Source organism: Oncorhynchus gorbuscha, linkage group LG03, assembly GCF_021184085.1.
Source record: "Oncorhynchus gorbuscha isolate QuinsamMale2020 ecotype Even-year linkage group LG03, OgorEven_v1.0, whole genome shotgun sequence".
Lineage (NCBI taxonomy): Eukaryota > Metazoa > Chordata > Actinopteri > Salmoniformes > Salmonidae > Oncorhynchus > Oncorhynchus gorbuscha.
The window spans coordinates 95,931,357-95,951,795 of NC_060175.1; the positions used below are offsets into that span (position 1 = coordinate 95,931,357).

Sequence of the window (20,439 nt, forward strand, 5' to 3'; positions counted from 1 at the left end):
CAGAATTTTGAGCTTACACATTTATTATTTATGACAGAACTGACGTTTCCTCACAGAGAGCAAGAGACACACTTTTATCTCGTGAATATAGAAGAGTAGGACAAACCTGTTGTTCTTGAACATTGAGACCATTCTCAAACTCTTCTCAAAACCACAATGACAGAGTTGATCCAAGCATACAGTGCAATTTTATGAATCAGCTATTGTCATTGGGGACATTTGTTTTGCGTCACCCGTTGTACATTTTAGACGATTCCATTTGTCTTGGTGACATTTTCACCCACCCGGGGAACCAGGCGATGTAAAACGAGCACACCCAATGTATACAGAGACACATTTTTGATCTTTCATTCATTCTGCTTCCTCCCAGCAGTAACAGTCTGTGGCCTATGGAGTGACAGCATGCTCAGAACTGGGACATATACCTGGAGGGAGAGAAACAGGAAACATCAGTCAACAGCCAGTCTAGCGGAGCAACTTAAATTAGGCCCAGATCAGACCAGACCAGACCAGGCCAGACCAGGCCAGACCAGACCAGATCAGACCAGACCAGGCTAGGACTGAGTGATACACAGGAATGTGCTGCTGTAGATGGAAATATAATTAGTCAGGTTGAGAAAGTTTATAATATTTTGGAGGTTTTTAGTTGATTATCCCAGTAGGATCATTTATTTTGTAAGTCAGTGATTTTCACGAGCTTAGATTTAATAAGATAGTAAAGAGGTTCTTACCTTCCCTCCTCCCTTCAGGCTGCTCAATGCCTTATAGACGACAGTCTCACAGGAATTGACATCGTCAATCAATCAATCAAACAGTGAAGTCAATAAATTATCATGATTTATTTTGTCACAATCAATCTGGATAGTGATGCTGTAATCAAACAGTGCATTAATCAAGTTCAGAAGTGTTGTTCATAATACTGATTTGTCGCCTGGTAGTTCAGAACGGTTTGTGTTTTAACCAACTCCTCTGTGGTCGTTGTCATGCCGAACACGTGCCCAAATGACAAGTTGGCTACGGCACATACAGTAGGATACCATGCCAACTCAAATAGGAGACGAGGGAATATCAGGATAGTGAGAAATGCCGAGTATAACGTTTTCTTTCATGCAGTATGACTTAAATAAGCACCTCGAAAGAGTCGAGAGTAGCAAACACAAGGGAACTTTCACACAGTGTAATTGGTGTGTGTTTCTAGTGTCATGCAGTGTGGGGGTTGACCCACTTGTATGTTCCCTCGTAGCGGAATCCTACCCTCCTCACGAGCTCATCCGCTTCATTTGGTCCACGACTGAGGAACAGGGACAGATAGAGGGTGGAGGAGGGACAAGAACAGATAGAGGGTGGAGGAGGGACAGGGACAGATCGAGGGTGGAGGAGGAACAGGGACAGATAGAGGGTGGAGGAGCAACAGGGACAGATAGAGGGTGGAGGAGCAACAGGGACAGATAGAGGGTGGAGGAGGAACAGGGACAGATAGAGGGTGGAGGAGGGACAGGGACAGATAGAGGGTGGAGGAGCAACAGGGACAGATAGAGCGTGGAGGAGCAACAGGGACAGATAGAGGGTGGAGGAGGAACAGGGACAGATAGAGGGTAGAGGAGGAGCAACAGGGACAGATAGAGGGTGGAGGGTAGAGGAGGAGCAACAGGGACAGATAGAGGGTAGAGGAGGAGCAACAGGGACAGATAGAGGGTGGAGGGTAGAGGAGGAGCAACAGGGACAGATAGAGGGTAGAGGAGGAGCAACAGGGACAGATAGAGGGTAGAGGAGGAGCAACAGGGACAGATAGAGGGTGGAGGAGGAACAGGGACAGATAGAGGGTGGAGGAGGAACACGGACAGATAGAGGGTAGAGGGTAGAGGAGGAGCAACAGGGACAGATAGAGGGTAGAGGAGGAGCAACAGGGACAGATAGAGGGTAGAGGAGGAGCAACAGGGACAGATAGAGGGTAGAGGAGGAGCAACAGGGACAGATAGAGGGTAGAGGAGGAGCAACAGGGACAGATAGAGGGTGGAGGAGCAACAGGGACAGATAGAGGGTGGAGGAGCAACAGGGACAGATAGAGCGTGGAGGAGCAACAGGGACAGATAGAGGGTGGAGGAGGAACAGGGACAGATAGAGGGTAGAGGAGGAGCAACAGGGACAGATAGAGGGTGGAGGGTAGAGGAGGAGCAACAGGGACAGATAGAGGGTAGAGGAGGAGCAACAGGGACAGATAGAGGGTGGAGGGTAGAGGAGGAGCAACAGGGACAGATAGAGGGTAGAGGAGGAGCAACAGGGACAGATAGAGGGTGGAGGGTAGAGGAGGAGCAACAGGGACAGATAGAGGGTAGAGGAGGAGCAACAGGGACAGATAGAGGGTAGAGGAGGAGCAACAGGGACAGATAGAGGGTAGAGGAGGAGCAACAGGGACAGATAGAGGGTGGAGGAGGAACAGGGACAGATAGAGGGTGGAGGAGGAACACGGACAGATAGAGGGTAGAGGGTAGAGGAGGAGCAACAGGGACAGATAGAGGGTAGAGGAGGAGCAACAGGGACAGATAGAGGGTAGAGGAGGAGCAACAGGGACAGATAGAGGGTAGAGGAGGAGCAACAGGGACAGATAGAGGGTAGAGGAGGAGCAACAGGGACAGATAGAGGGTGGAGGAGCAACAGGGACAGATAGAGGGTGGAGGAGCAACAGGGACAGATAGAGCGTGGAGGAGCAACAGGGACAGATAGAGGGTGGAGGAGGAACAGGGACAGATAGAGGGTAGAGGAGGAGCAACAGGGACAGATAGAGGGTGGAGGGTAGAGGAGGAGCAACAGGGACAGATAGAGGGTAGAGGAGGAGCAACAGGGACAGATAGAGGGTAGAGGAGGAGCAACAGGGACAGATAGAGGGTGGAGGAGGAAACAGGGACAGATAGAGGGTAGAGGAGGAACAACAGATAGACAGATAGAGGTGGAGGAGGAACAGGGACAGATAGAGGGTGGAGGAGGAACAGGGACAGATAGAGGGTAGAGGGTAGAGGAGGCAACAGGGACAGATAGAGGGTAGAGGAGGAGCAACAGGGACAGATAGAGGGTAGAGGAGGAGCAACAGGGACAGATAGAGGGTAGAGGAGGAGCAACAGGGACAGATGGGGTGGAGGAGCAACAGGGACAGATAGATGGTGGAGGAGCAACAGGGACAGATAGAGGGTAGAGGAGGAGCAACAGGGACAGATAGAGGGTGGTGGAGGAGCAACAGGGACAGATAGAGGGTGGCGGAGGAGCAACAGGGACAGATAGAGGGTGGTGGAGGAGCAACAGGGACAGATATTGGGTGGTGGAGGAGCAACAGGGACAGATAGAGGGTGGAGCAGGAACAGGGACAGATAGAGGGTGGTGGAGGAGCAACAGGGACAGATAGAGGGTGGCGGAGGAGCAACAGGGACAGATAGAGGGTGGTGGAGGAGCAACAGGGACAGATAGAGGGTAGAGGGTAGAGGGTAGAGGAGGAGCAACAGGGACAGATAGAGGGTGGTGGAGGAACAACAGGGACAGATAGAGGGTGGTGGAGGAGCAACAGGGACAGATAGAGGGTGGTGGAGGAGCAACAGGGACAGATAGAGGGTGGAGGAGGAACAGGGACAGATAGAGGGTGGTGGAGGAGCAACAGGGACAGATAGAGGGTGGTGGAGGAGCAACAGGGACAGATAGAGGGTGGTGGAGGAGCAACAGGGACAGATAGAGGGTGGTGGAGGAGCAACAGGGACAGATAGAGGGTGGAGGAGGAGCAACAGGGACAGATAGAGGGTGGTGGAGGAGCAACAGGGACAGATAGAGGGTGGTGGAGGAGCAACAGGGACAGATAGAGGGTGGTGGAGGAGCAACAGGGACAGATAGAGGGTGGAGGAGGAACAGGGACAGATAGAGGGTAGAGGGTAGAGGAGGAGCAACAGGGACAGAGGGTAGAGGAGAAGCAACAGGGTCAGATAGAGGGTGGTGGAGGAGGAACAGGGACAGATAGAGGGTAGAGGAGGAGCAACAGGGACAGATAGAGGGTGGAGGGTAGAGGAGGAGCAACAGGGACAGATAGAGGGTAGAGGAGGAGCAACAGGGACAGATAGAGGGTGGAGGGTAGAGGAGAAGCAACAGGGTCAGATAGAGGGTGGTGGAGGAGGAACAGGGACAGATAGAGGGTAGAGGAGGAGCAACAGGGACAGATAGAGGGTGGAGGGTAGAGGAGGAGGAACAGGGACAGAGAGGGTGGAGGAGGAACAGGGACAGATAGAGGGTGGAGGAGGAACAGGGACAGATAGAGGGTGGAGGAGGAACAGGGACAGATAGAGGGTGGAGGAGGAACAGGGACAGATAGAGGGTGGAGGAGGGTTAGGTGGACATGCGATGTGATGAAAGTAAGGTAGGATTAGTAGTATTACTTACCTTCCATAGGTGTAAGGGATAGGAGGTGTTTTCTCTCTCTCTATGTGATGGAGGAGGGGAGTGAAGATCCTCCAGGCTTCTCGCAGCTCATCACTGGGAGAGGAAAAGGACCAGGAAACAGGAGCAATGTTATGATTTATACCACAGCGTTGGTGAATATTTGTTTCTGATTGGCTAGAAGGGCGTTCTAGAATGGACATTAAAATGTGTTCTTTACTATTGTTTTCTTTGGCAACTGTGGTATAAACGCCTCCGTTGTGTACATTTAACCTTGGAAAAATGAACTGGAAATGATATATATTGTCACATAAATCAGGTCTGATAGAAATGTTCCTTCCATACATGAGAGATTATCAGTATAGATTACAGCCCATAGATATGGGTCAGAAATAGTGTGGTGACAGACAGGGTAAGAGTCAGAGGCAGACATGTCAGTGGGCACATCGCCACCCCTCAGAACCTGGTTCCTCTCTAGTTTTCTTCCTAGGTTCCTGCCTTTCTAGGGAGTTTTTCCTAGCCAACATGCTTCTACATCTGCACTGGGGTTTTAGGCTGGGTTCCTGCAGAAGCACTTTGTGGCAACTGCTGATGTGAAAATTACATTTGAAATGTTAAATTTAAGCGGGTGGGATAGTGGCAGTCAAAGACAGACCTGCGGACAAAGTGCATCGGATTCCCACAGAACACATCCAGAATCAGACGCTCATATGCATCTGGGAGCTTCACGTCCTGTAGCGAGAACACAAGACGAGTTGTTATTTATCACACACACACACACACACACACACACACACACACACACACACACACACACACACACACACACACACACACACACACACACACACACACACACACACACACACACACACACACACACACACACACACACACACACACACACACACACACACGTTAGAAATGTCCTTGTTTTTGAAAGAAAAGCACATTTGCTTTCCATTAAAATAACATCAAATTGATCAGAAATGCAGTGTAAACATTGTTAATGTTATAAATGACTATTGTAGCTGGAAACTGCTGAATTTTAATGAACTATCTACATAGGCGTACAGAGGCCCATTATCAGCAACCATCACTCCTGTGTTCCAATGGCACGTTGTGTTAGCTAATCGAAGTTTATAATTTTAAAAGGCTAATTGATCATTAGAAAACCCTTTTGCAATAATGTTTGCACAGCTAAAAACTGATGTTCTGATTAAAGAAGCAATTAAACGGGCCTTCTTTAGGCTCGTTGAGCATTTGTGGGTTCGATTACAGGCTCAAAATGGCCAGAAACAAAGACCTTTCTTCTGAAACTCGTCAGTCTATTCTTGTTCTGAGGAATGAAGGCTATTCCATGCAAGAAATTACCAAGAAACTGAAGATCTCGTACACTGTGTTACTCCCTTCACAGAACCTAGCAAACTGGCTCTAACCAGAATAGAAAGAGGAGAGGGAGGCCCCGGTGCACAACTGTGCAAGAGGACAAGTACATTAGAGTGTCAAGTTTGAGAAACATACACCTCACAAGTCCTCAACTGGCAGCTTCATTAAATAGTACCCGCAAAACATCAGTCTCAACGTCAACAGTGAAGAGGCGACTCCGGGATCTGTCCAGTGTCTGTGTTCTTTTGCCCATCTTAATCTTTTATTTTTATTGGCCAGTCTGAGATGTGGCTTTTTCTTTGCATCCCTCTTCACTGTTGACGTTGAGACTGGTGTTTTGCGGGTACTATTTAATGAAGCTGCCAGTTGAGGACTTGTGAGGCATCTGGTTCTTACAAGAAAGTCGTGAAGAGAAAGTCTATTTCTCACAGGAAAGGTATTTGTTTCTGGCCATTTAGAGCCTGTAATCAAATCCACAAATGCTGATGCTCTAGATATTCAACTAGTTAGTGTAAAGGCCAGTTTTATTGCTTCTTTAATCAGAACAAAAAAGGGCTTTTCTTTCAGAAACAAGACATTTCTAAGTGACTCTAAACTTTTGAATGGTAGTGTACACACATATATACACACATTATATACATACTTACATATATATACATGTGTGTGTGTATCTTACCTTGTATCTGCTCCTGTAGGTAAGGTCCAGTTCAGTCTCCTCAGGGCTGAAGTAGGCTCCAGGCTTCTTGGTCATCATCTTGAGGTAGATGGCCTCATCAGGCTGTACCCTCACCACCAGCTCATTCCTCTGGCACTGCTCATTAAAGATGTCCCCTGGAACATCCGTGAACTGGAGACGCACTTCCGCCTTACGCTCGTTGAGTGCCTTACCGCAACGCAGGACGAACGGAACACCTACGGGGTGAGGGATGGGTGGATGGATGAGGGGAGAGAGGGATGGGTGGGTGGATGAGGGGAGAGAGGGATGGGTGGGTGGATGAGGGGAGAGAGGGATGGGTGGATGGATGAGGGGAGAGAGGGATGGGTGGGTGGATGAGGGGAGAGAGGGATGGGTGGGTGGATGAGGGGAGAGAGGGATGGGTGGGTGGATGAGGGGAGAGAGGGATGGATGAGGGGAGAGAGGGATGGATGAGGGGAGAGAAGGATGGGTGGGTGGATGAGGGGATAGAGGGATGGGTGGGTGGATGAGGGGAGAGAGGGATGGGTGGGTGGATGAGTGGAGTGAGGGATGGGTGGGTGGGTGGATGAGGGGAGAGAGGATGGATGGGTGGATGAGGGGAGAGAGGGATGGATGAGGGGAGAGAGGGATGGGTGGGTGGATGAGGGGAGAGAGGGATGGGTGGGTGGATGGGAGAGCGACAAAGAATAGAGAGAGTGTGTATGAGAAGGGAGGAGAGAGAGAGCGTAGATGAGAAGGGAGGAGAGAGAGAGGGTAGATGAGAAGGGAGGAGAGAGAGAGGGTAGATGAGAAGGGAGGAGAGAGAGAGGGTAGATGAAGGGAGGAGAGAGAGAGGGTAGATGAAGGGAGGAGAGAGAGAGGGTAGATGAAGGGAGGAGAGCGAGAGGGTAGATGAGAAGGGAGGAGAGCGAGAGGGTAGATGAGAAGGGAGGAGAGCGAGAGGGTAGATGAGAAGGGAGGAGAGCGAGTGTGTATGAGAAGGGAGGAGAGAGAGTGTATGAGAAGGGAGGAGAGAGAGAGCGTAGATGAGAAGGGAGGAGAGAGAGAGGGTAGATGAGAAGGGAGGAGAGAGAGGGTAGATGAGAAGGGAGGAGAGCGAGAGGGTAGATGAGAAGGGAGGAGAGAGAGTGTGTATGAGAAGGGAGGAGAGAGAGAGCGTAGATGAGAAGGGAGGAGAGAGAGTGTGTATGAGAAGGGAGGAGAGAGAGTGTGTATGAGAAGGGAGGAGAGAGAGTGTGTATGAGAGTAATGATCGACGTTCCTGTGCAGCTGGAGTCAAACAAGAGGAGTTGGGAAGTAACAGAATACAGTTCAGGATTGTGAGGAATGCAGAGTATAAGGCTGACAATATGAGCGGATGAGTCTGGAAGATACGTCGAAATCTGTCAACATGTCTAGATAAAGGACATAATAGGAAAAGAGTTTGCCAGAATCCAAGATGGCCGTCGGTCCTCACCATCCCATCTCTCATTCTGTACGTAGAGCACAGAGGTGGCGAAGGTAGGCGTCTGGGAGCCGTTGGGCACGGTGGGGTCATCTAGGTAACCCAGTCTGGCATGGCCCTCCCCCTCAGGGTCCCCTATGTACTGACCCAGCACCACATCAGACCGAGGCACTGGGGCGATGCATTTCAACACTTTCACCTAGGGTTCACACACACACACATTTAGAAGACAGAGGGAATGGTCATATAGTTTTATGTCACAAGTGTAAAAAGTGTGCCCAGAGTTTGTCCTGGTCAGCATGTCCATGGGAAAAATCCTGAGCCTAAGTGGAACACTGATCAAAGTGTAACACTGGTTGGTGATGCACCTTCTCATCTCTCACGTCATCAGGGCTGGTGGAGGCAGGCTTCTCCATGGCAACCAGAGAGAGCATCTGGAGGAGGTGGTTCTGCATGACATCACTAAAGCAGGAAATATCACAAACCCATGGAACTGAACAACTCAATTATTTGTCACATGCTTTGCAAATTACAGGTGTAGACTTGAATACAATTCTTACTTATGGGCCCTTCCCACAATGCAACAAGAAAGAGAAATAATAGAAAAAGCTATATTCCACTACATTGCCATAGAATAAGAGAACCACATGAACATCTGAAAACAGTTGATCAAAGTTTTCCAGTGATTTATACTTTGGCATGACATGCCAGCCTATTGCAAATGCCGCTCTTCCTCACCGGATGATGCCAAAGTCATCAAAGTATCCTCCGCGTCCCTGTGTACCGAATGGTTCTTTAAAGGTTAGAACCACACAAGCCACGCTGTTCCTGTTCCAGATAGGACCAAAGATACGGTTCCCAAACCTGATGGACAGACAGAGGACAGGATCAAAACACAATGGTAAACAGTAAGAACATGGCAAGCCAAGGTTCTTTCAGTTTCCGCAGGGATCACACACTCATACCTAACCTGTATGAACACACTTCATTGTCATCGCTTTGGACAAAAGCATCGGCTTCATTTTGATTGATACTGTACAGTACTTCATGAACAAGGAAGATTTCAAAATCTGTAAATGTACTGTCTTCTGGGATCAGGACTCAAGCTGTACCTGAGGACGATGAGGTTCTAACACCATCTCTGTACCTGAGGACGATTAGGTTCTATCACCGTATCTGTACCTGAGGACGATGAGGTTCTAACACCATCTCTGTACCTGAGGACTATGAGGTTCTAACACCATCTCTGTACCTGAGGACGATTAGGTTCTATCACCGTATCTGTACCTGAGGACGATGAGGTTCTAACACCATCTCTGTACCTGAGGACTATGAGGTTCTAACACCATCTCTGTACCTGAGGACCATGAGGTTCTAACACCATCTCTGTACCTGAGGACCATGAGGTTCTGCACCATCTCCTTGCCCAGGTAGTGGTCTATGCGGTAGATCTGGTCTTCTCTGAACAGGGAGGAGAAGTGGGACGACAGCTCCTGAGAACTCTGCAAGTCACGACCAAATGGCTTCTCCACGATCACCCTGCTCCAACCTCTAACACACAGAGACAGAGACCACTTTACAGTGTGGTACAGGGATGTGTGAGTGTGTTTGCGCATGTGTGTTTATGGGTTTTCTATCCTTGCGGGTACCAGAAATTCAGACTAGTGGGAACATTACCCAATTCCCCACAAGGAAGAAGGCTATTTTAGGCAGGGGCGCAACTTTCACTGGGGACTGGGGGCATTCTGAAATTGTATTCCCCCCCAGTTTTATCATTAAGATGTGATACAAAAAGAAGAAAAATGGTGCTTTAGTACAAAGCGGATGCCTCAGAGCGGTAGGGTAGGCTGTTGTGAGTGAACAGTCGGCTGGATTTAGGACCGCGCAGACGCCACAGATGGGGCTGACAGGCTGTGTGAAGGCAAAGGTTCTGGAAGGCTGGCTGGAACAGCACGGGAGAGTTGAGCATAGTTCAGTGTGTCCGTGTTGTGCTCTTTAACCGAGTTGTAAAAGCAAGCAGAGCAGAAACGGGCTACTCTTTAGTAGACTGATGTAGTTGGCAAGGTAACTGCTGTTTAACTTAATGGTGGGGGGGGGACCAATATTTATTCGCAGTGCTGAGCTAGTGTTGTGACTGAATTGTTAACTTTAGCGAATGTTTTATCCCCTCTCGACCGAGGTGAATTGAATAAGCTACGCTAGTGAGCAGCTACCACAGTCAGTTCAGCTCTAGTCTCTAGTTATCTGTCAGATAGTACTAATAGCCACCTCATATCACTATCTGACAGCAGTTGTTTGTATGGACACCTTTTGTAGCCATTGTTTTGTCTCATTTCAACAGAGGTAAATGAACTTGGGTAGCTTTCGTCAGTTGATGTACAGTTGGCAAGACAGCTGCCAAAAGTTGGCCAGCGATAGCTATTATTTTTTGCCTCAATCACACTAGACCTGAATCAAATGATGAAACCATCGACCAAACAATTGAAGATTGATATTGTGATGTTTTTTCAGTACAATGTGCGTTTTTATTAGCCAGTATGGCAATGTAACGTTATTGATTTGTTTCCCTTGCTAAGTCCCTACTTTTCACACTGACACAGTATTAAACAGCTCTAACATTACAGACTTCACTGTCATTGTGCACAGTAGAGGTCTGCACAGGACCGATTTCTTCATCTCACTCCTGCCAGCACCTGCAGCTTTTCATACCGCACCTGCTGGCTTTCTGTCTGACTCCCACAAGAACTGATCCCAAAACCCAACCACAGTTCGGCAAAGTTTGTTTTTAGGCGTATGTGACGCAGCTCACTTGGTCCCAGAAATGTTGAGCACTATAGGCAATATCAAATGCGCAAAAAGAACTTTAGAAATAGGTTAAATTACCAGAGATTCTGACATGGCCCTTATATTAGACTATATGTATTACTGGACTATATCAGCCAATATGCTAGATGTAGATTGAAGAGAGCAGAGTTGGAGAGACTTTTACTTTCTCTTGCGCCATTTTTATAGCCTACGTTTGGGAGTGGGAAGGGTTTTCAGACAGAGAAATATGGGTGATCAATATTTAGGCCTTTGTAGGCAATGTAGTAAACTATAGCCTAATCATAGGCCTATTTAGGAAGTATATTTCCTTGGAAAGAACTGCCCTGTGCTTCTGCACCCAAGTATAGGCTGTAGCCTGCTCTACTCTTTAATTGAGACCACACATGCACCTAATCGCACAAGTATGGCTACTGAATTTGAAGCAGCAAGAATGATGACAGCGACATTTAACGTTTTGCATAAGCCTATAGGACCTTTTAGGAAGACGATTTGCAGGCAGAGATAAATAAATGGGTAATCAATTATTGAAAATGAAAAAGGCATAATGCTCGCTCCCCATAGCAGCCTAGCCTATGTGCACATTGTGCCTTTTCATTTTTTGATTGCACTTCGACTCGTTGGTTGAGCACCCTCCACTTCTTTCCATTATCAATATTTATTTACAGACTGTAGTCAACTACAGTCTAATCATATTTAAGTTAACTGCCACGTGATTCTCCACCCATGTAGGCAGCCTTCTCTATTTCAATGAGACCACACATACTAGGCACAGTTGAACTCTCACGCCCAACTAGGAGAGGGAGACTACTGAAGTTGAAGCAGTATGTGAATAATGCGAAAACAATATGTGCGTACAATAGTTAGGCTAACACATACAAAGCAGGAAGAGGACCGTTTCCAAATCACAAGAAAAATACTATATTTTCATCCAAAAGTGGTCTGACCGCCTGCTCCCGCCCACAGACCGTGCTGCAATGATCTGGACCTGCAGGCATCCAGCAGGAATGTATACAGTCAGTACACAACACTATGCTCAACATGTCTTAAGACAGGGGAGGGCAACTCCAGTCCTCCAGGGCCTGATTGGTGTCACACTTTTTCTCCATCCCAGCAAATACAGCTGATTAATCATATTGCATTCTAAACTGAAGATCATCATTAGGTGATTATTGGAGTCAGGTGTGTTAGCTGGGGCTGGGGCAAAACGGTGACACCAATCAGGCCCCCGAGGACTGGAATTGACTTTGCAGGGTCAGATGGTGACGAGGGTCCCAGTAGGGTCAGATGGTGACAGGGGTCCCAGTAGGGTCAGATGGTGACAGGGGTCCCAGTAGGGTCAGATGGTGACAGGGGTCCCAGTAGGGTCAGATGGTGACAGGGGTCCCAGCAGGGTCAGATGGTGACAGGGGTCCCAGTAGGGTCAGATGGTGACAGGGGTCCCAGTAGGGTCAGATGGTGACAGGGGTCCCAGTAGGGTCAGATGGTGACAGGGGTCCCAGTAGGGTCAGATGGTGACAGGGGTCCCAGCAGGGTCAGACAGCCAGGGAAGACCAGTCTACGGAGCTCAGGTCAATTTTTCAGTATATTAACAATATCAGTGAACGATACAAAGTTCCATCTTGAATTGATGGGTAGACCTACAGTAGCTACAGGACAGCAGTTTAAGCGTAAAGCTACAGTCTGGGATATGAGAATAATAGTCATTATTAGATCATGTATGAATGTACACCAAGGTAATCCTTTGTCATGGTCTGGCTGGTCGGTCTGGCTGAAATGTTATATAGAGGATGTCTTATTAAAAACAATCAAGTCTGTCTTTTTTCAAGAGTTGTTCAGTTGTTACGCTATTGGTTAAAAGAGCAACACAGTATTTATTATTGAATGACCTTTGATCTAGTTCAGTCTTATGAAACACTTAAACATATGTAATAATGATCTCTTACATAGCTTGATGACTGTGGGTATTTTTGCTTACTTTTTTGCTTTTGTTCTATATAGAGATGGCATATTGGATTTGGTAAAAATGCAGGAAATTCGCATTCGATGCCTAAACCAGACCACTTACCAGGTTATGTCCCCCCCACTTCTAAAACCAAAGTGGCACCCCTGATTTTAGGCTTAGGGGTTACAGTTAGGTGTTAGGGTTATTGGATTGGGGTTCGGTTAAGGGGGTTCGGTTAAGGGGGTTCGGTTAATGGTTAGGGAAAATAGTAAAATGATAGAAAAACAAATCTGTGTGGGTTCATGCATATGCTTGAGTGATCTGACAAGTGTGTTTGAGATACTGACTTGCGGCACATGCAGTGGGCTCTGATGTTCTTGCTAACATGATGGTAGACGCTGGGGGGCAGTGCCAGGTAAAAGACACAGTTAGCATGGTCAGCCCCCCTGCTGGTGGTCAGGGAGCTCAGGTGGGCATTCAGCTCAGAGAAGGAGTCCTCCTCATCATACCTGCCGCTCAAGTAAGAGTTCCTACTGAAGAACGCAGCGAGGCGCTCACTCTCACCATCACCAACCTGAGAAAACACACGTACACACATGAATGATTACAACAGAATACCTATCCACAGTCTTTTCATTGTAATGAGTATGAACATGTACATCTAGGTCAACCACATGTCCTGGATTGCGCGGGACAGTCGTGCATCTTGCAACTGTGTCACCCTTCCCACAAAGAAACAATCATGTCCTGCATTTTATCAACATTTGATCAGCACCACTAATTTAGGAAAAAAAGGTTGATTTCAGTTAGACATTCCAACCTGTCTCTTGCAGCAAAACAGTGCCCCTCTGTCTCAGTAGGTGTAGACCATGTATCTGATGCTGTCTGGACAGTGAAACAGCGCCCCATCTGTCTCAGTATGTATAGACCATGTATCTGATGCTGTCTGGACAGTGAAACAGCGCCCCATCTGTCTCAGTATGTATAGACCATGTATCTGATGCTGTCTGGACAGTGAAACAGCGCCCCATCTGTCTCAGTATGTATAGACCATGTATCTGATGCTGTCTGGACAGAGAAACTGCATCCCCTCTGTCTCAGTATGTATAGACCATGTATCTGATGCTGTCTGGACAGTGAAACAGCCCCCTCTGTCTCAGTATGTATAGACCATGTATCTGATGCTGTCTGGACAGTGAAACAGCGCCCCTCTGTCTCAGTATGTATAGACCATGTATCTGATGCTGTCTGGACAGTGAAACAGCGCCCCTCTGTCTCAGTATGTATAGACCATGTATCTGATGCTGTCTGGACAGTGAAACAGCGCCCCCTCTGTCTGAGTCAGAAGCCCAATACGATTCTATGGGAATAATATGTAGACCTAAGCTTGTCGCTTGCCTTCCTGCCTTTGGGACAAAGACTCCCATTGTTAGGGTGGAGTCATGAGCATCTCATCATTATGTACAGATCTCTGGTTTCCTCGCGAATTAGGAAGGAAAGTTGTGGGGTGCGCAGTTCACTGTTAGGATGCTGTATTGCCCTAAAGTAAATTGATGTTTTGCCAAAATTATATAATTACTCGTTCCTAAATAAATGTCTAATAATAATGATAAATACTTCACCAGGGAGCATTACATAGCCACAGAGGAACATTAGCTTATTATTATTTATTTTTGTAAAGCTTATTGTTTTCAATCAGAAGTGTGTAGGCCTAAGCCCATTTGGGTAGTGCACCTGGTAATAGGTCTAGTTGATGGAGTTGTAGCCGTCAGTGAAAAGCATCTAAATGTGTTAAGATAGTGTCTTGAGTATTTTCTTTTTAAACTAGGCAAGTCAGTTAAGAACAAATTCTTATATACAATGACGACCTACCCGTCATTGTGTGTGGAAAATATATGGTGTGTCTCTCTCCAGAATGCATGCATACATGTATACACATGACCAAAAGTATGTGGACACCTACTCGTCAAACATCTCATTCCAAAATCATGGGCATTAATATGGAGTTGGTCTCCCCTTTGCTGCTATAACAGCCTCCACTCTTCTGATAAGGATTTCCACTAGATGTTGGAACATTGCTGCAGGGACTTGCTTCCATTCAGCAAGGTTGGGCACTGATGTTGGACGATTAGGCCTGGCTCGCAGTCAGTGTTCCAATTCATCCCAAAGGTTTTAGATGGGGTTGAGGTCAGGGATCTGTGTAGGCCAGTCAAGTCCACCAATCTCAACAAACCGTTTCTGTATGGACCTGGCTTTGTGCACAGGGGGCATTGTCATGCTCAAACAAGAAAAGGCCTTCCCCAAACTGTTGCCACAAAGTTGGAAGCACAGTATTGTATAGAATGTCATTGTATGCTGTAGCGTTAAGATTTCCCTTCACTGGAACTAAGGGGCCCGAACCATGAAATGCAGCCAAAGACCATTATTCCTCCTACATATAGTGTACTCTATACCATCTACTGCATCTTACCTATGCCATGCGGCCATCACTCATTCATATATTTTTATGTACATATTCTTATTAATTTCTTTACACTTGTGTGTATAAGGTAGTTGTTGTGAAATTGTTAGGTTATATTACTTGTTAGATATTACTGCATGGTCGGAACTAGAAGCACAAGCATTTCGCTACCCTCACATTAACATCTGCTAACCATGTGTATGTGACAAATACAATTTAATTTCATCAAACTTTACAGTTGGCACTATGCATTCGGGCAGGTAGCGTTCTCCTGAAATCTCCCAAACCCAGATTAGTCTGTCGTACTGCCAGATGGTGAAGTGTGATTCATCACTCCAGAGAACATGTTTCCACTGCTCCAGAGTTCAATGGCGGCAAGCTCTACACCCCTCCAGCCGACGCTTGACATTGTGCATTGTGATCTTAGGCTTGTGTGCGGCTGCTTGGAAACCCATTTCATAAAGCTCCCACAAACAGTTATCGTGCTGACGTTGCTTCCAGAGGCAGTTTGCAACTCGGTCGTGAGTGTAGCAACCGAGGGAAAATTAGTTTTATGCTCTACGCGCTTCAGCACTTGGAAGTCCATGTTTATCAGCTTGTGTGGCCTACCACTTCACAGCTGAGCCGCTGTTGCTCCTAGATGTTTCCACTTCACAATAACAGCACATACAGTTGCCAGGGGTAGCTCTAGCAAGTCTGACATTTGATGAACTGACTTGTTGGAAAGGTGCCCCGTTGAATGTCACTGAACTCTTCAGTAGGGCCAGACTACTGCCAATGTTTGTCAATGGAGATTTTAAATGTGGTCACCCTATGTACATCCCGCAAAACCTCACCGACAAACCAGTGTCATAAAAGAGGGAATCCAGTCAAGGCAGTTTCACATGGACTTTCAATGGTGAAGCTACCAAAAGCTAAACGGCTTTGATCAAAAGAAGTTAGCAGAACCGAGTTGCCTGCACTCAGCCTACACTAAGACTCCTTACCTTCATATGTGGCAGACATGCTGTCCTGATGTCATCCATAGTCAGCTTGGAGCGAGCAAAGCCCACAAAGTGGGTCTCTTCTGGGAGAAGCTCATCTCTGAACAGCCACCTACAAGAGGCGGACTGAACAATGAGATGCAGTATAAAGGGACGGAGACAAAGACAGGACACTCAGTCAGCTCCCTGGAGACATGATGACCTAGAACACTGGTCAAGGAGCTGACCCCCCCCCCCCCTAAACTCCTAGCATAATTGGTAGAAACTTGAGATGACAAACCTGAACCTGTTTACGGACAGTCATTCTGATGATTCAGGGACTGTGGAGATAGACAGGCACATGATCTGACAGGAAACAGGAAACTCACTCACCATAGAGTAGGATAAATCTTCTTATTGGCAAGATCTCCCTGAATGGATAGATAAAAAAGTTAAAGTATTTGAGAGACTAAAATGTACCTAGAATCTTATGGTTGATTACTTTTGTTTTTATTTGTTTCCTGTTTCTATGAACACATGGTACAGTACAGGGCAGTTAAACTTCCAACCTACACAGTAACAAGCTACTGTCCCCAAGTCCAGAACAGACTATGGGAGGCGCACAGTACCACATAGAGCCATGACTACATGGATCTCTATTCCACAGTACCACATAGAGCCATGACTACATGGAACTCTATTCCACAGTACCACATAGAGCCATGACTACATGGAACTCTATTCCACAGTACCACATAGAGCCATGACTACATGGAACTTTATTCCACAGTACCACACAGAGCCATGACTACATGGAACTCTATTCCACAGTACCACATAGAGCCATGACTACATGGAACTCTATTCCACATCAGGTAACTGATGCAAGCAGTAGAATCAGATTTTTTAAAACTTTTTTTTAAACACACCTTATGGATCAGTAGGGACTGCTAAGCAACACAAACATAGGCTCAGACACATGCATACACACACGATAACATACGCACTACGCACACACACGATAACATACGCACTACGCACACACACGATAACATACGCACTATACACACACACATGGATTTAGTGTTGTAGATATGTGGTAGTGGAGTAGGGGTCTGAGGACACACACGTGTTGTGACATCTGTTATGAATGTTTAAACACAACATTGAAAAAAGGGAAGATAAGCACTGCAGCACAGCCATTCTGAAAAGTAACTTTTTAACACACTCAAATGTAGCGAAGGGGGATAGTGATTTGTGATAGACAGATAGTTAACTCACGGAAGTGGACAAACATTTTAAGTCCTAAACTCATCTCTCTCTTTCAGAGCTAGATAAAGAAAACCCAGATGCAGCACATTTCAGTCAGTGTGTGAGCCCTCTCCTCTCTTCCCCCAGTCTCTCTCACACGCACACCACACACACACCACACGCACACCACACGCACACCACACGTCTCATCAGTCAGTCAGTCAGTCACACACACACTTACTTAGTTGACCCCATGTTTGGACTTCAAACCAGATGGAACTCTAGATATAGAGAGTCATATACTAGCTGGGTAATTAGAACAAGCAAGACTCTACATTTCTGTAACAAGTCACACAGCAGCCTAGTCGGTAGCGTAACTACTGAGTCGTTAGGTCATGTGGTTGATCTTAATGCAAATCTCACAAGGAACCCACTCTTATCCCACAGTGGAAGCAGTGCAACGCGTCAGTAACTTCCTTTTAAATACTGTGGAACTGTGGCTATTGGCTGTGTTCCAACAATCACACTCGAACACTTCCAGCACTGAAGCAGTATTCTGGTAGCATACAGTCTGACACGTGGTGTTCTAGTATGCACATTGGACTGTGCTCTATGTAGCCCATGTCTCTGCCCTTATAGAACAGAACTGAACAGAAAATACCACGGGGAAAAGGTTCACTGTTACCATTAAATAAACACATGCATAGAGGGACAACTACTACTTAGACCGAGTGCCAGTCTGTTTGTGCTATCATACCAACTCCTTGTCACTCAATGTCATGCCAAACATGAAAGGAAGAGCACAAACAGGGTAACTACTAGAGTACTCACTGAGGCTCCCAGTATGATGAAGATGTGGAAGTCAGATGAATGGGACAGCTCTCTTCTCAGCTGACCCAATACCTCAGAGTGGGTGAGACACTCAGGAACACCACTCTTCTCCATCTCTATACTGTATGTCAAGCTTGGTTCCCTCTGCTGCTGAAAGACAGCAAGAGACATACAACAATACCAACAGGAAGATGTTGGACTCAAGTCTTTGTGTCTTACTCTCCGTGTCGTGTTGTCTCATTCACTCACAAAGGGTCCAGGTCCAGCCCTCTCCTGGCTCAGTCAGTAACATAACAGTGGAGTGTGTTTGTGTGAGGTAGGTTCAAATTGTAACTGTCATCGTTGCATAGCAGAAATATTCACCAAGGCATTGCTGCCACCTATTGTTGCAAGGGAAGAATGTCTCAATGTGATATGGATAGGGGTACGGTGATTAGGCATCAGGATATATGATAAACAGAGTATGATGATTGTATACAAGTGTGAACAAATAAAGTGAGTGTGAGTTGGAGTGTCAATGTGAGTGAGTGTGTAGAGTCCTGATGAGTGTGTAGAGCCCTGATGAGTGTGTAGAGTCCTGATGAGTGTGTAGAGCCCTGATGTGTGTAGAGCCCTGATGAGTGTGTAGAGTCCTGATGAGTGTGTAGAGCCCTGATGTGTGTAGAGCCCTGATGAGTGTGTAGAGTCCTGTGAGTGTGTAGAGTCCTGATGAGTGTGTAGAGCCCTGATGTGTGTAGAGCCCTGATGAGTGTGTAGAGCCCTGATGAGTGTGTAGAGTCCTGTGAGTGTGTAGAGTCCTGTGAGTGTGTAGAGTCCTGTGAGTGTGTAGAGCCCTGATGAGTGTGTAGAGTCCTGTGTGCGTAGAGTCCTGATGAGTGTGTAGAGCCCTGGTGAGTGTGTAGAGCCCTGATGTGTGTAGAGCCCTGATGAGTGTGTAGAGCCCTGATGTGTGTAGAGCCCTGATGAGTGTGTAGAGCCCTGATGAGTGTGTAGAGTCCTGTGAGTGTGTAGAGTCCTGTGAGTGTGTAGAGTCCTGTGAGTGTGTAGAGCCCTGATGAGTGTGTAGAGTCCTGTGTGCGTAGAGTCCTGATGAGTGTGTAGAGCCCTGGTGAGTGTGTAGAGCCCTGATGTGTGTAGAGCCCTGATGAGTGTGTAGAGCCCTGATGTGTGTAGAGCCCTGATGAGTGTGTAGAGCCCTGATGAGTGTGTAGAGTCCTGTGATTGTGTAGAGCCCTGATGTGTGTAGAGCCCTGATGAGTGTGTAGAGTCCTGTGTGTGTAGAGTCCTGATGAGTGTGTAGAGTCCTGATGAGTGTGTAGAGCCCTGGTGAGTGTGTAGAGCCCTGATGTGTGTAGAGTCCTGATGAGTGTGTAGAGTCCTGTGAGTGTGTAGAGTCCTGATGAGTGTGCATAGTCAGTGCAAAAATAAATGGGTAGATGCAAGGCATGAAAGACAACATTCCATCATTCTGATTTCCCAATAGCGATCGGATTTAGGCTTAAGAGTGTTTTAACGTTACACCTTTCTTACAAAGGCCCGAAGATGTAAAATGTGTTTCCCAAAACACCACGCAGAGAGAACGTTCGCTAAGTGCATTGTTGTCAAGGCAGATGTCAACACTGATAGGATCCAAAGGCAGCACTGCTCTCGGATCAGCTTTCTCCATTCAAATCTGACCTTAACATTAGAATCATGCCACAATACTGATGACGGATCAGCTCCTAGAAAGATATCACCCATGGCTGCAAATAGAGGCGTTTTATTATATTGCTCACCCTATAATAAAGCACTAAATCAAGATTTGGCGAAACATTGCGCACGTTAGGATACACATGAAATACTGAGTATACGCAACATTGATACCTGCTCTTTCCATGACAGACTGATCAGGTGAAAGCTATGATCCCTTAATGATGTCACTTGTTCAATCCACTTCAAATCAGTGTAGAGATGAAAGGGAGAAGACCGATTAAAATAAAGATTTTTAAGCATTGAGACATGGATTGTGTATGTGTGCCATTCTAAGTGTGAATGGGCAAGACAAAAGATTTTAAGTGCCTTTGAACGGGTATGGTAGTAGGTGCCAGGCGCACCGGTTTGTGTCAAGAACTGCAAAGCTGCTGGGTTTTCCAGGTTCAACAGTTTCCCATGTGTATTAGGAATGATTCACCACCCAAAGGACATCCAGCCAACTCAACACAACTGTGGGAAGCATGGGAGTGAACA

At 46.8% G+C, this 20,439-nt stretch overlaps 1 protein-coding gene across 6 annotated transcripts in view; it reads right to left on the reverse strand.

Moving 5' to 3' along the window:
* The window catches only part of LOC124032308 (glucose-6-phosphate 1-dehydrogenase-like), a 22,200-nt gene continuing 1,761 nt past the window's right edge, over positions 1-20,439 (reverse strand). The window contains exons 1-13 of one of the 6 annotated variants that reach the window (XM_046344607.1): positions 18,214-18,513; positions 16,525-16,562; positions 16,156-16,264; positions 13,056-13,282; positions 9,333-9,491; positions 8,679-8,804; positions 8,309-8,402; positions 7,953-8,139; positions 6,476-6,711; positions 5,066-5,142; positions 4,414-4,506; positions 1,226-1,291; positions 1-425 (exon numbers count right to left, since the gene is read on the reverse strand). In XM_046344607.1, the coding sequence (XP_046200563.1) occupies positions 407-425; positions 1,226-1,291; positions 4,414-4,506; positions 5,066-5,142; positions 6,476-6,711; positions 7,953-8,139; positions 8,309-8,402; positions 8,679-8,804; positions 9,333-9,491; positions 13,056-13,282; positions 16,156-16,264; positions 16,525-16,562; positions 18,214-18,384 (1,602 nt within the window). In that variant the 5' untranslated portion in view covers positions 18,385-18,513 and the 3' untranslated portion in view covers positions 1-406. The other 5 variants (XM_046344611.1, XM_046344609.1, XM_046344608.1 and 2 more) reach the window with 5 other exon arrangements.